Raw genomic sequence first — 12,483 nt, 5'->3', positions numbered from 1 at the left:
TAAGTGTTTTCATTAGCTAAGTTGGTAGAGCATCTGACTTGCAAGCAGAACATCACAGGTTTGAGTCCTGTATTGGACAGTTGGACTACACAGTTTTCTGCTCCTATTATAATTTCATTGCTTGTGCATATTGGCATGTATACTCAGTGAACGTTAATCATGTACAGACTCAGTTCATGTATACATAGCTGTAAATGACCAGAAATTTTGTAATACCACATATTTAATGACTTTTGTTCAGTATTATATAGCCGCCTCTTTTATGTCATGTTATGTATTTACATGTATCTATGGTGTGTTAGGTGTATATCATTTGTATAATTTACCTGAATTTGCCAACATTGTTTAAATCTTTAAAAAATAGCAGAAGTAGCTTCCTCATATGGTGTTCAGCAGTAATAAATTAGATAGTGCTGGGTTTGGTTTTAACTTTAATGTTATACTGACAGAATTGATTATGTCATGTGTCTAATTAATTTAATGCATCATGTTGCAGTGAAGCAGCACTGTAAAGTTAGGTATTGAGCTCACTGCTACAAGTAGACACTGGTGTTTATATGATTGTAAAAAGTGTTGAAGAAGTTTAACCAAACACAGACATGCTAAGAATTAAATATCCAAAAAGTACTATATTCAGTGCAGAGCATTTATAAATTTGAAACCCATAATTATGTATGTTATCTCAAATAAATATTTGCAACATTGCAGAATTCGTATTCTTCTCAAAAAAAAAAAAAAATCCAGTAATAAATAATTGTAAATATAGATCTTTGATTGTAAGATGATGAGTTGAACTTTAGGGGACAAGTTGACCTGATATGCAAATTTATTTATATATGAGCTGTGCCATGAGAAAACCAACATAGTTTACAACTAGCATGGATCAAGACCAGCCGGTGCATCTGCGCAGTTTGGTCAGGATCCATGCTATTCACTTTTATAACTTATTGTAATTAGAGAAACTGTTAGTGAACAGCATAGATCCTGACCAGACTGCGCGGATGCACAGGCTGGTCTGGATCCATGCTGGTTGCAAACCCACTATGTCAGTTTTCTCATGGTACAGCTCATTATTATATATGTGTACTTTTCAGAATATGGATCATTGCTATTCCAAGGAAAAAGAGCTACAAAATGAGAGAATTCCATCAGTTTTTGGCACAGATCATAGCTACAACAAAATATGTGACAATACTTGTAGAACTCCAACAAATAATCGTAAGAGAGAAAGAAGTACACCGACTGGGAAAACTCCCCAACAGCCTTCAAAAATTGGAACTGCAGTTTTATCAGTAAGTTGTGCTGTAAAACTAAAAGCAATTTAATACTGTATGTATGCTAGTGCCTATATATACAGAAAATACTTAAACATACATTACATGTAGATTGAGTGAAATCAAACCATTTTTGTATTTGTAATAATAGTTCACAAATTATAAAGGAATATTTGCATCTTTTTCATCCTAGATATTATGTTCAAAACATACTACTCCTCCATGTTCCCATGATATCTGTGTGGTGATTATTTGTCTTTATTTTATTTAATGCAGGGTCAGAAACGCAATACTCCTTGGACAGAACCGGAGAAGGACTATTTCATTCAATATGTCAAACACACACCACTAAATGAAACGCTTACAGATTACTGGCAGAAATGTGCTTCTGCCATGAATGCCAGATTTCCAGCTGGGATGCGTAATGGTATAATATGTTTAGATTGATCTATTTTGATTAAATTTGGCCTGGCATACATCGATATGTCTGTCATCAACTTCCTCATAATCGCCACTTTTTCAATTTAAAATTTGTAAAGTTTGGTTGGAATTTTTCTCAAATGAGTGATTTGGTGACAATATTTTCCCCAGTTGTTTCCTAACAATCTAGACTAGCTCCTAGTCTATGTTATATTTTGTATTATTTTTTTAGTTTGATTGTAGCCAGTCTATTTCGTATGTCCAATAAATAGTTTAGTGCTACTTTGCAAATTTTAGGAACTTTATGTATCGATGTCAAATCTGACTCCGGCCAAAGTGATAAGGATCAGTGGTTTACACATCAATGGCTAGCTATATAACTTTTAATCACTGGCATGATGTACTAAATTATAATCTTGGGAGTATAATACCGATAGATGCAAATCGACTCTCATAGCATTTTGGATGATACAAGTCTGATATTAAAGTTTACAATCTATGAGAAAATCTCTAAAATAGACTGGATTTTTCATTATTACATAGAATTAAAGAAAAAAATGACAAACGTTCCAGTTTCAATTATTATCAGTCTAGTGATTGAAACATGATTTGTTTTTTTCACTCAGGGCTTGCATGCAAGGGATTGTCGCAGAGGTTATTTATAACCCCATTAAGAGGTAATACAGAATCATCCTTAGATGAAAAAGACATTGCATCTAGATTTAGTATGTTGTCAACCCAGGATGTAATGACACGGGATGTAGGGACACAGACTGCCTTGTCACTTCCAGTCAACACTAATACTAGTAATAGGTATGAGAATGGCAGTTTAATGTAACTTTAAAAGCTTTCGCAGTCCGTATTTATAGTAATGTAAGATGCTGTTGGCAATATCCATATTTAGGTTCTGGGCTGATTATCTACACTGTCGATAAGATTTTTTTAATTTCCACATAAAATCACAAGGTATTTTATGTTCATAGGGCTTTATCACCCCTAACTCCAGTTAATAGAGGCAGTCCCAGAGCAAGAAGTATTTTCAAAATAAGTGTTGAATTTGTAGCCTTTTGCCTTTTAATTATTATAATTTTAACTTTCCAGGTTGTGTGCTATTTACAAAATAGTTAACTTAAAGTCAAATTGTCATCATTTGTGTGTGTTTTTATTTTTAAGTTTCGATGTTAAAGACGGTGAATGGTTGTTTATAGAACCAAGAAAAGAACTTGAGGTATATAGGTACATTATTGTGTAAATGTCTGCAGTAAATATCAGCCATGTAACGATATTTTTGCTCAGTAACTTGACTGTACTGCTCCAGTTTGAATTGATTTTACACAAAATGGGGATGTTGTTTGGTTTGCATATAAGCCTGTCTTAAGGATGCTGCTTACATTTCATCAACCTATTACTAACAAGAATAGAGAACTCTGTGGCTGAGTGGTGACTTTGAATTTCCCTTACTGCTGTGGGTTTGAACCTGTCTTGTGGCATGTAATTCTTTCATGTGAGGAAGCTGTTCAATTGCCTTAAGTCAGTAGTTTACAGGATAAAATAAATTTTAGAGGGGCACCTAGGGTCTTCCTCCATTAGAGTCTTCCTTCACCATAAAAAGCTGAACAGTCACCGTGTGACCTAAATTATGTCAGTTTGATGTTAAACTGAACAAAACTTTGTTTACAGTGAAATAATCCTGAAACATCAATGTTAATTTCTGTTTGAAAAAAAGGTACAGAAGTCTAAACATTCCCGAACTAAAGATTAACGTTTGTGACTGAGAAGGCAACAGAAATACAAAACTTTTCGTGGTCAAACTGGCAAATATTATTTCATTCTTCAGAATGTAACTTTAATTAATTAGTATTTAGAGTTCTAATTATTGGTTTGTATTTTCCTGTTACAGCCAGTTGCCAGTGTTGGTGCAGAATACCTGCATAGAACAGCTTTAAAGCGATTAAGGCATTATCTTGGTATATCTGACGGAGAAAAAGCAAGCCTGATTGATGTGCTTTGTAAGTAATTATTTTTATAACCTGCACGATACAAAGTATAAAGGGAGCTACCCTACTCTCCCCATATTCTACACTATATTACAGATAAATCTGCTTATAGTATTTTCCAGTCATACAAGAATTTGTTTTCCTCTCTATAGTTCAATGTAAGAATGCTTCATATATTACACCATGTATGAAGAGGTCTGGGTTCAAGTCCCAGTGGAGAGTATTTTACCATAAACAAATGTGGACTGGACAAAAATAGAATTGTTCTTCCAAAAAAAATAAGTTACTAAAAAGTAATGTAACAATAGGGTCATGATGGCCCTATATCACTCACCAGAGTTGGTCTGGCTTACTGACCTAGATTTTTACTCCGCATGACCCAGTGTCGAATTTAACCAAGCTATCATAAAGGCAAACATTCTTGTCTTAGTTAAGTTAACTTTATGGATTTATTTCAGACTTGAATTAGTTGTTTCTCATTATCACTCATATCATATGACACAAATGTCAACTCTCACACAATATTTCATGAATAGTGGCCCTGTTTCACTTACAATTTCGTTTTAAAATTTTTATGTACTTTCACTCTCAAGCATCGAAATAGTCAAAAGTACTGTCATCTCTGACACCTCTTGTTTAATAGTAATTTCATTGAGGTAATACAAGCTGACAAAGATTAGCAAAGAAAACTCAGATGTTTACAAGGCATGGTTGAATTACTACACATCCTTACATCAGTAACACATTTGTATTGCTGGCATTTGTTGTATAGTTAGTTAGACAGTTTGAATTGTTGTCATAAAAAACATTCAGTTTCTAGTGACTTTTTAGCTCACCTGAGCACGAAGTGCTCAAAGGTGAGCTTTAGTGATCGCCCTGTGTCCGTCGTCCGTCCGTCGTCAACAATTTGACTGTTAACACTCTAGAGGTCACATTTTTGGCCTAATCTTAATGAAACTTGGTCAGAATGTTACCCTCAATAAAATCTTGGACGAGTTCAATATTGGGTCATCTGGGATCAAAAACTAGGTCATCAGGTCAAATCAAAGGAAAAGCTTGTTAACACTCTAGAGGTCACATTTTTGGCCCAATCTTAATGAAACTTGGTCAGAATGTTACCCTCAATAAAATCTTGGACGAGTTCGATATTAGGTCATCTGGGATCAAAAACTAGGTCATCAGGTCAAATCAAAGGAAAAGCTTGTTAACACTCTAGAGGTCACATTTTTGGCCCAATCTTAATGAAACTTGGTCAGAATGTTACCCTCAATAAAATCTTGGACGATTTTGATATTGGGTCATCTGGGATCAAAAACTAGGTCATCAGGTAAAATCAAAGGAAAAGCTTGTTAACACTCTGGAGGTCACATTTTTGGCCCAATCTTAATGAAACTTGGTCAGAATGTTACCCTCAATAAAATCTTGGACGAGTTCGATATTGGGTCATCTGGGGTCAAAAACTAGGTCACCAGGTCAAATCAAAGGAAAAGCTTGTTAACACTCTAGAGGTCACAATTTTGGCCCAATCTTAATGAAACTTGACCAGAATGTTAATCTAGATGATCTTAAGGTCCAGTTTGAATCTGTGTCATGTAGGATCAAAAACTAGGTCACCAGGCAAATAAAAAGGAAAACTGTTTACACGTAGAGTCCACATTTATGACCATATCATAATTTAAAAATTGGTCAGAAAATTTAAAATTTTATGACTTTTAAAGGGCAAGTGAAAAAAGGGCAGGGGGGGTCAAAACTGGCACTAGGTCAGATCAAAGGAAAAGCTTGTTACACGTGAGGCCCCCTTTTAGATAAATTTTTTATGAAATTGTCAGAATGTTTTAAAATTTGATCTTTAGGGCAAAATTTGAATTGGACATTCGGGGGCAAAAACTAGGTCACCCGGTCAAAACAAGGAAAAGCTAGTTTAAAACTTTAGAGCCACAAATTTTTCCAAATCTTTAATGAAACTTTGTCAGAATGTTAAAACTTATGTCTTTAGGTCAAGTTTAAAAATTGGGGGCCGTTGGGGTCAAAAAATAGGCACTAGGTCATATCAAAGGAAAAAAATTTTTTAACCTAGAGGCCCTTTTATGCCTTATATTCAGAAACTTATCAAATTTAAAATTGATGATCTTTAGGTCAAGTTCGAACTGGGTCATGTCGGGTCAAAAATGGTCACGGATCAAAAAAAAAAAAATGGCTAGTTAACACTTTTGAGGCCACATTTAGACCATATCTTAATGAAACTTTGGGCAGAAGTAAATTTATGATCTTTGGTTGAGGCAGGTTGCGATACAGGCCTTAGGCCCTCTTGCTTAAAATCATTAGGCTTGGCTCCCGGCAATTTGCAAAAAGGGTTGTTTCTCATCAGTACAAAAAAAAAAGGCCCCCCTGATTTTGACATAGAAAAAGACGCCGGGAAAAGTTGCTCAAAAAGTAGTATCCGGTTAAAAACAGTAAAAGATCTGAAAGAGTTCAAATGGTCAGAATTTTTTAAAGAGCTTGTAACAAACAACCCATGGGTAAAAGCTGTTAGCAGTGGGGTTTGCCTTGGGGGGGGGGGGAAAAATTTTGGGTGTAGAAAACCCCACAGAAACCCTTGCCCCTGGTTTGCAATGTCTATGGAAAACTAATGAAGCAGGGGTCTGGTCAGTTGAGTGCATTTCAGAAGTTTATTACGGCCAGCCTTGCAAATGACCTAGTTTTTGCAGATGTTGACCTGTTATCAATGTTGATCTTGTTTTTCTTTTGATATCTGGAATGCCATTACATATATTTATTCAGGGTATTTTTCCATGGAAAAAAAAGTCAAGTACTTCTTTGTCAAAATTACGGTAATGGAGCAGAAACAATATTTTCTGCATAATGTAAAATGTATCTCTAAAAAGTTTAGAACTATAAAATCTTGAAGTTGAAAAATAAAATTGTTTTCAGACCAAGAAATCAGGCTCATGAAGACATAAGGACTTTATCTTGTGGGTCCTTATGTAATTTATGCAGCATACTGATGTAAATATAACCTTGATTTTGTCATGGTCTAAATGCCCTGAAAAGAAAATTAATTGGGCACATTTAGTCATTGACTATCAAAGTAGTAATTTTTTGCTTCATGAAATTCACTCTGAAAAAAAGGGCAAAGGTATTAAAAGCAATGATGTATATTTTTGGTGAATGGTATTCCTGTTTTTCCCTGAAAGTTTCAGTTGTTTTTATTTTTCTGTTTGTTGTTGCAGTTTGTTACAAGTTTCCAGTTAAAGATTTGGATCCTAATTACCTTTCATCACCTGTCACACAGTTACAATCCTTTGGTTAAAATCTCAATGGCACATGTGTGGTACTGTTTCCATGTGCCATAAGATATTTCCATTTAGGTAATGTAATATTTTCTGCTATTGGAGAGTTGTTACCAGTGTTCAATGAGACGTTTGCATATTCATTGCCTTTCACATCACCAGACATATGTTTTACAATCCTTTTGGAGGTAATGTTACCATGTGCGATAAGATATTTCCATGTTGGAGTTACATTTTGAAAACAGTCTTATGTAGTGAGGTTTTTAAAGAACAGACTACAGAATGTAGTAAGCATATATTGTAAATGTATAGAGAAAACTTAGCACCTAACCACAACTCTCAGTGTTGGAATAAAACTACACAGTTTTCAGAAAAATTTTCTTTTAAATGGACCACTTTTTGAGAAATACTTAAATTAAGCATCTATTTGCATTGCATCATATTGAATAAGCTGCTTATGTATTGAAAAAAATGCTGATTTGACATATTTAATTCCACTGATTTTACTTACATTGTAATACATTTCACAGGTGTATGATCGTCTGCAGAATGTAGGTGTCAGTCTAAGCCATAATGGAATGCTACAGTTTATGACGGGTGTATCTGGCAGCTTTAATTCTGAGCTTATTGACAGTGTGAAGGATGGGAAAAGATTTAGGATCATTGGTGATAATATCAACTTTCACATTGGTGTTGCACAGGCAAGAAAAAATGTTGGTAATCAGGACACATGGAACATTGGTTTGGATCAGCAGCAATAATTCAAAATGTGGAATTCCCAGCATTGTCAGATATTGCTCCCCAGGGTGATTTGCTCCAACTGCCATATAATACTTTTCTGCTGTCTCAGTCAGATTTGAATGAAGAAGTGTATTATATGTCATACCTTGCTGCGCAGATTATGGTGGAGCATTTCCGTGGTTGCAGTTTGCTAAGGCTGCAATGAATGAAGTAAAGGACAAAATTCCTGGTATGAATGTGCGAAATAAAGTGATACCTCTGCCTATATTGCACAAAAATGAGCAAAAGTATGCAGATGTCATTGACATTCTGGATTCATACCAGGAACTTTGTGACTCAACATTTGAAAAAGCTGAAATAGAACCGTAGAAGGTCCACATAGGTGGTGATCAGCTCATCCGTGAGAGATTTTCTGGTGTTAGGCGCCTCCGAGTAGCAGCCTTTACTGAAACTGAGCGGTTGGAAAGACTTAATCCAATAACATTTGAATTATTCCATTTACAGATGACTGTATTGAATACTTTTTACCAAATTTTATATAGTACGCAAAGCACAGAGTCATTTACATTATATAGCCAAAAGGTCAGACTTTTGCGAAAAGAAGCAGATGGAAATGATGTTAAAAACCATTATGATAGCTGCAAAGATCTTGCAGAATCAGTGATAAAAGCCTATGTGATTGAGGCAGCTTGTGAGCATATAGGACTGCCAGATACAGACATTGTTCCTGAAAATATTCCAGACACTGCCCAAATGTCATCTGAAGAGGTCAGAAGTTGGTTAGTTGGTCAAGTATCCCCTATCATACAAAAGGTTACCAAATCAACTAGAAATGTTCTAAATGGCACATATGTTCAAGAAGAAAATCCAGATCCTGTGTACAGTTATGGAAACATTGTGCTTGAGTTAGGATTAATTTTCATGAACTTTTGTAACATTGTAAAAAACCCAAACAGAGACTGGTTGCTCAATGTTATGAAATATCTAATGATGATGTTGAAGGGTCACAACAATAGGTCAAAGTATGCTCTTGAATTACTTAGGTTGCTATGTCATCAGTTTGCACTGCTGAGTGAAAGAACTGCGCACGAGACACTTTATGGTCTTTTCGTAAATACAAGAAAATCAATAATTCCAGCAGACTTACAAATGGAATACTTAGTGAGGCTTACAAAAGGTCACTTACGGTCTATGTGCTCAAACGTAACAGAACAATCCTTAGTTAAATGGAGTAGTTCCTTTTATGGTATGAATGAAATATCCGAGCATTTTGACAAAGAAACTTCTACAGTCACGCAAGCACAAAAACATAAGAGGTTGTCATCCTTTGAAGATGAAAATAAAATAATAAAAAATCTTAGGAAAATTAGACCCTTTCTGGAAACTCCAGGTCTCAAGTTGAATCGATGGAAAAAGCCCCCAAAAATCCAATCACCAAATTAAATTTGGATGATTTCATCAAGTGGATTGAAAACCATAAGGTCAATTTGTTCTATGAACTGTAGATAACACTTGATGGCGTGATAGGTTTTAATTTGGATCTTGTACAGTAAGACCAGAGTTATGGCCCTTGACTTTAAAATAGGATTAAAACAGGTTAAGTTTGTGTCATATATATCTTATAAAGTATTTGTCCCAGACTTATGATACATTAAAGGAATATTACTTAGCATGTGAAGTTGTGCATTTGTGATTTTGTTAGAGATATTACTTGGTCAGACCAGAGTTGTGATTATATAGCATGTGATGCTGCACACCTTGTGTTCTGGAGACAGTTGTTCGAAACTTGAACCGGCTGTTAAAGTAACCGCTTGTTAAATTTTGATTCAAAACACTAGTCTTGGTGGGATGACTAGTATGATGTTTCGATTTTATTATAAAGAATTTCGGATTTCATCATTCTAAACTAAAACATTTGTTTTTCGAAGTTTTCTAAAATGTTGAAAACTAACCCTAAAAGTTAATCAGCTGTCAGCTTTAGGGCCTGTTAAAGTTTCGAACAACTGGGCCCTGTTTGTGATTTCACTCAGCCAAAGTGGAGTTACAGTTCTTGAAACAAAAAATGGTACATGATGTTATTGCACATGGAGAATGAAAGGATATTCAGAACACAAATTTTATCATTTTATCAGTAAAAAACTGCCTGCTCAAATTGAAGGCTTTTTATATTGGTATCATTCCAAATTGTAGTGTACATAATTTTTCAATGACACATTGGAACACTTCAAAAATTACAGTATCTCAATTAACACCCATATGTTCAAACTGCCACTCTAGTGCAATATCAGGGTTACATATGCTGCAACATGTTTGTAATTGAACTGTTGTGTGAAAGCCGAAGTAGCTATTAATTATTTCCCTTTTACACTTGGAAGTGTCTGTGCAATATTCCTTCATTTCTTTTCTCATTGAACCTGAAGCTAAGTCTCCTCTGTTGAAATACAGAATAGCCTGTGAATCTGAACCTGCCCTTCCTGCGCGTCCAATCTCTTGAACATATGCTGAAAAAGACAGTTGTGCTTGAAGTTTAGATAATGATGTGTACATGTAGAATGAAATTCAAGGTGATTACTCTTATATTTCAAAAAGCATTTGTTATGATATTGTATAACTTTAAATTATCTTAATATGTTATCTAATTTATATCAGAAGAAGAAGTATTTGCTGATGTTATTGTTTATCAAAGACAAAGACCAATGAAAAAAAGAAATCACAGTTATTGACTTAAAGTGATTTTAATTACATTTTTGTATTTAAATATTCTTGGATGATGGATCTGAAATGAAATAGTACATGATGCTGGACAAGTGTAGTGTTATTCATTGTATATTTTATGGCCCATCCATACTATTTAACTGTAACAGAATTCCACTTAAGCTGTCACAAATGTGTGTTGCACAATTCATGTCCTCAAACAGTCACATTCAAACACAGTCTGCAATCATTTTGCTTGGTTGCTGTGCTTTGAAAGGATATTACAGATTTTTCATTAAATGGAGTGGCTCTGTTGAACAAAATTAATGGTACCTTTTTTTGAAGAGCAAGCTATATGTAAAATTAAGACATACTTTCCAGTGAAGTTGGTGGACCGGCATGAATAACTCTTTTAACCTGTTTCAGATCTGCTCCCATCCCTAGTGCCACAGTTGAAAATATCAGCCTGATATGACAATGTCCATCTGGCTTTTGCAAGTTTGACAGAATGGCCTCTTTTCAGCTGTGAAGTTTTAGCAATATTATATAATTAATTAATTGAGCTGCGCCAACCAATATTGACTTTGCAATCAGCATGGATCAAGACCAGTCAGCGCATCCGCACAGTCTGACCAAGATCCATGTTGTTAGCTTTCAAAGACAATTTCAATTAGAGAAACCATTATCAAACATCATGGATCCTGACCAGACTTTGCAAACCTACTAACGGTATGTTGGTTTTCTCATGGCACGGCTCAATTTTTTTAAAATTCTGATAAGCTATATTAGTTGAATTTAATGCAGTGGCCAGTTCCACCATACTGTAATACTGTAATTCAGAAATCGGGTTTAGAAAACATTACTAAGTTGAACTTAGAGAGTTTAATAATAGCTGATATGCAATGCTATTTCATAAAACTTACTTTTCCGGACTCAAACTTGAAATAATTATTTCTCATCATCACCCACATCATCTGACATAAAGGATATAACTCTTGCACCAGTATTTAATGATTTATACCCCTTTTCATTTAGATTTTCAGGTTAAAGTTTTGATGCACTTTCACTCTATCTCTGTTATTACTGAATGGATTTGATTCAAACTTAAAAAAGTTGTTCAACATTATCGCCCATATCAAATGATGCAAGGTGCATACCTTTGGCACAAATTTTTAATGAATTATTCCCCCTTTTTACTTAGAATTTCAGGTTAAAGGTCTGATGCACAAGTTTTGATGCACTTTCACTCTATCTCTGTTATTACTGAATGGATTTGATTCAGACTTACGGTAGTTGTTCAACATTATCACCCACAACATATCATACAAGATGCTTAACTCTGACACAATTTTTCATAAATTATTCCTCCTTTTTACTTATAATTTCAGGTTAAAGTTTTGATGTACTTTATCACTGTTATTACTTGATGGACTTGATTCAAACTTAAAATAGTTGTTCAGCATCTTCACCCATATCATATTACACAAAATGCATAACTCTGGCACCAATTTTTAATGAATTATTCCCCCTTTTTACTTAGAATTTCAGGTTAAAGTTTTGATGCACTTTCACTCTATCACTCTTATTAATGAATGGATCTGATTCAAACTTAAAATAATTGTTCAACATCATCACCGAATTCATATGACACAAGGTACATAACTCTGGCACTAATTGTTCATAACTTATGCCCACTTTTACTTAGAATTTAAGGTAAATTTTGATGCATTTTAACTAAATCTCGGTTATTATGAAACCGATTTGATTCAGATTTTAAGTAGTTGTTCCACATCATTACCTATATCATATGTCACAAGATGTATAACTCTTGCACCAATATTTAATGAATTATGCCCCCTTTTCCCTTGGACTATACTTATATAGTGTTTTGATATACTTTATCTTTATTTCCTTTATTACCTAATATTTTTGATACAGACTTAGGCTATTGTGCAATATCTTCATCCACCATTGAAGTCATTAAACACTCCAGTGACAGCTCCAGTTTCCTAAGATGGGCCCAGTTTCACTATCCAGCATCGAAATAGTCGAGCGCACTGTCTCCTA

The 12,483-nt window shown here is 34.6% G+C and overlaps 3 protein-coding genes across 3 annotated transcripts; 2 read left to right on the top strand and 1 right to left on the bottom strand.

The window, feature by feature from the left end:
- The first annotated feature begins 1,043 nt into the window (after positions 1 to 1,043).
- Positions 1,044 to 8,091, top strand: LOC128549314 (uncharacterized). The gene is made up of 9 exons (XM_053525894.1): positions 1,044 to 1,292; positions 1,551 to 1,701; positions 2,321 to 2,507; positions 2,868 to 2,922; positions 3,595 to 3,703; positions 6,922 to 6,996; positions 7,060 to 7,169; positions 7,512 to 7,698; positions 7,880 to 8,091. The coding sequence occupies exons 1-9, from the start codon at positions 1,044 to 1,046 to the stop codon at positions 8,089 to 8,091; spliced, it is 1,335 nt and encodes a 444-aa protein (XP_053381869.1).
- Positions 6,993 to 9,957, top strand: LOC128549647 (uncharacterized). The gene is made up of 2 exons (XM_053526785.1): positions 6,993 to 7,059; positions 7,512 to 9,957. Exon 2 carries the CDS (start codon positions 8,227 to 8,229, stop codon positions 9,163 to 9,165), a length of 939 nt encoding a protein of 312 aa, XP_053382760.1. The 5' UTR covers positions 6,993 to 7,059; positions 7,512 to 8,226; the 3' UTR covers positions 9,166 to 9,957.
- Positions 9,958 to 9,963: 6 nt separating this feature from the next.
- On the bottom strand, positions 9,964 to 10,916 carry LOC128549648 (ATP-dependent DNA helicase Q1-like). The gene is made up of 2 exons (XM_053526787.1): positions 10,791 to 10,916; positions 9,964 to 10,223 (listed from the first exon to the last, which is right to left on the bottom strand). The coding sequence occupies exons 1-2, from the start codon at positions 10,852 to 10,854 to the stop codon at positions 9,964 to 9,966; spliced, it is 324 nt and encodes a 107-aa protein (XP_053382762.1). The 5' UTR covers positions 10,855 to 10,916.
- Between the last annotated feature and the right edge of the window lie 1,567 nt (positions 10,917 to 12,483).

This window comes from Mercenaria mercenaria, chromosome 16 (genome assembly GCF_021730395.1).
Source record: "Mercenaria mercenaria strain notata chromosome 16, MADL_Memer_1, whole genome shotgun sequence".
NCBI classification, from domain to species: Eukaryota; Metazoa; Mollusca; class Bivalvia; order Venerida; family Veneridae; genus Mercenaria; species Mercenaria mercenaria.
The sequence above is the reverse complement of the archived record's forward strand: the minus strand, read 5'-3'. Positions and strand labels throughout refer to the sequence as shown.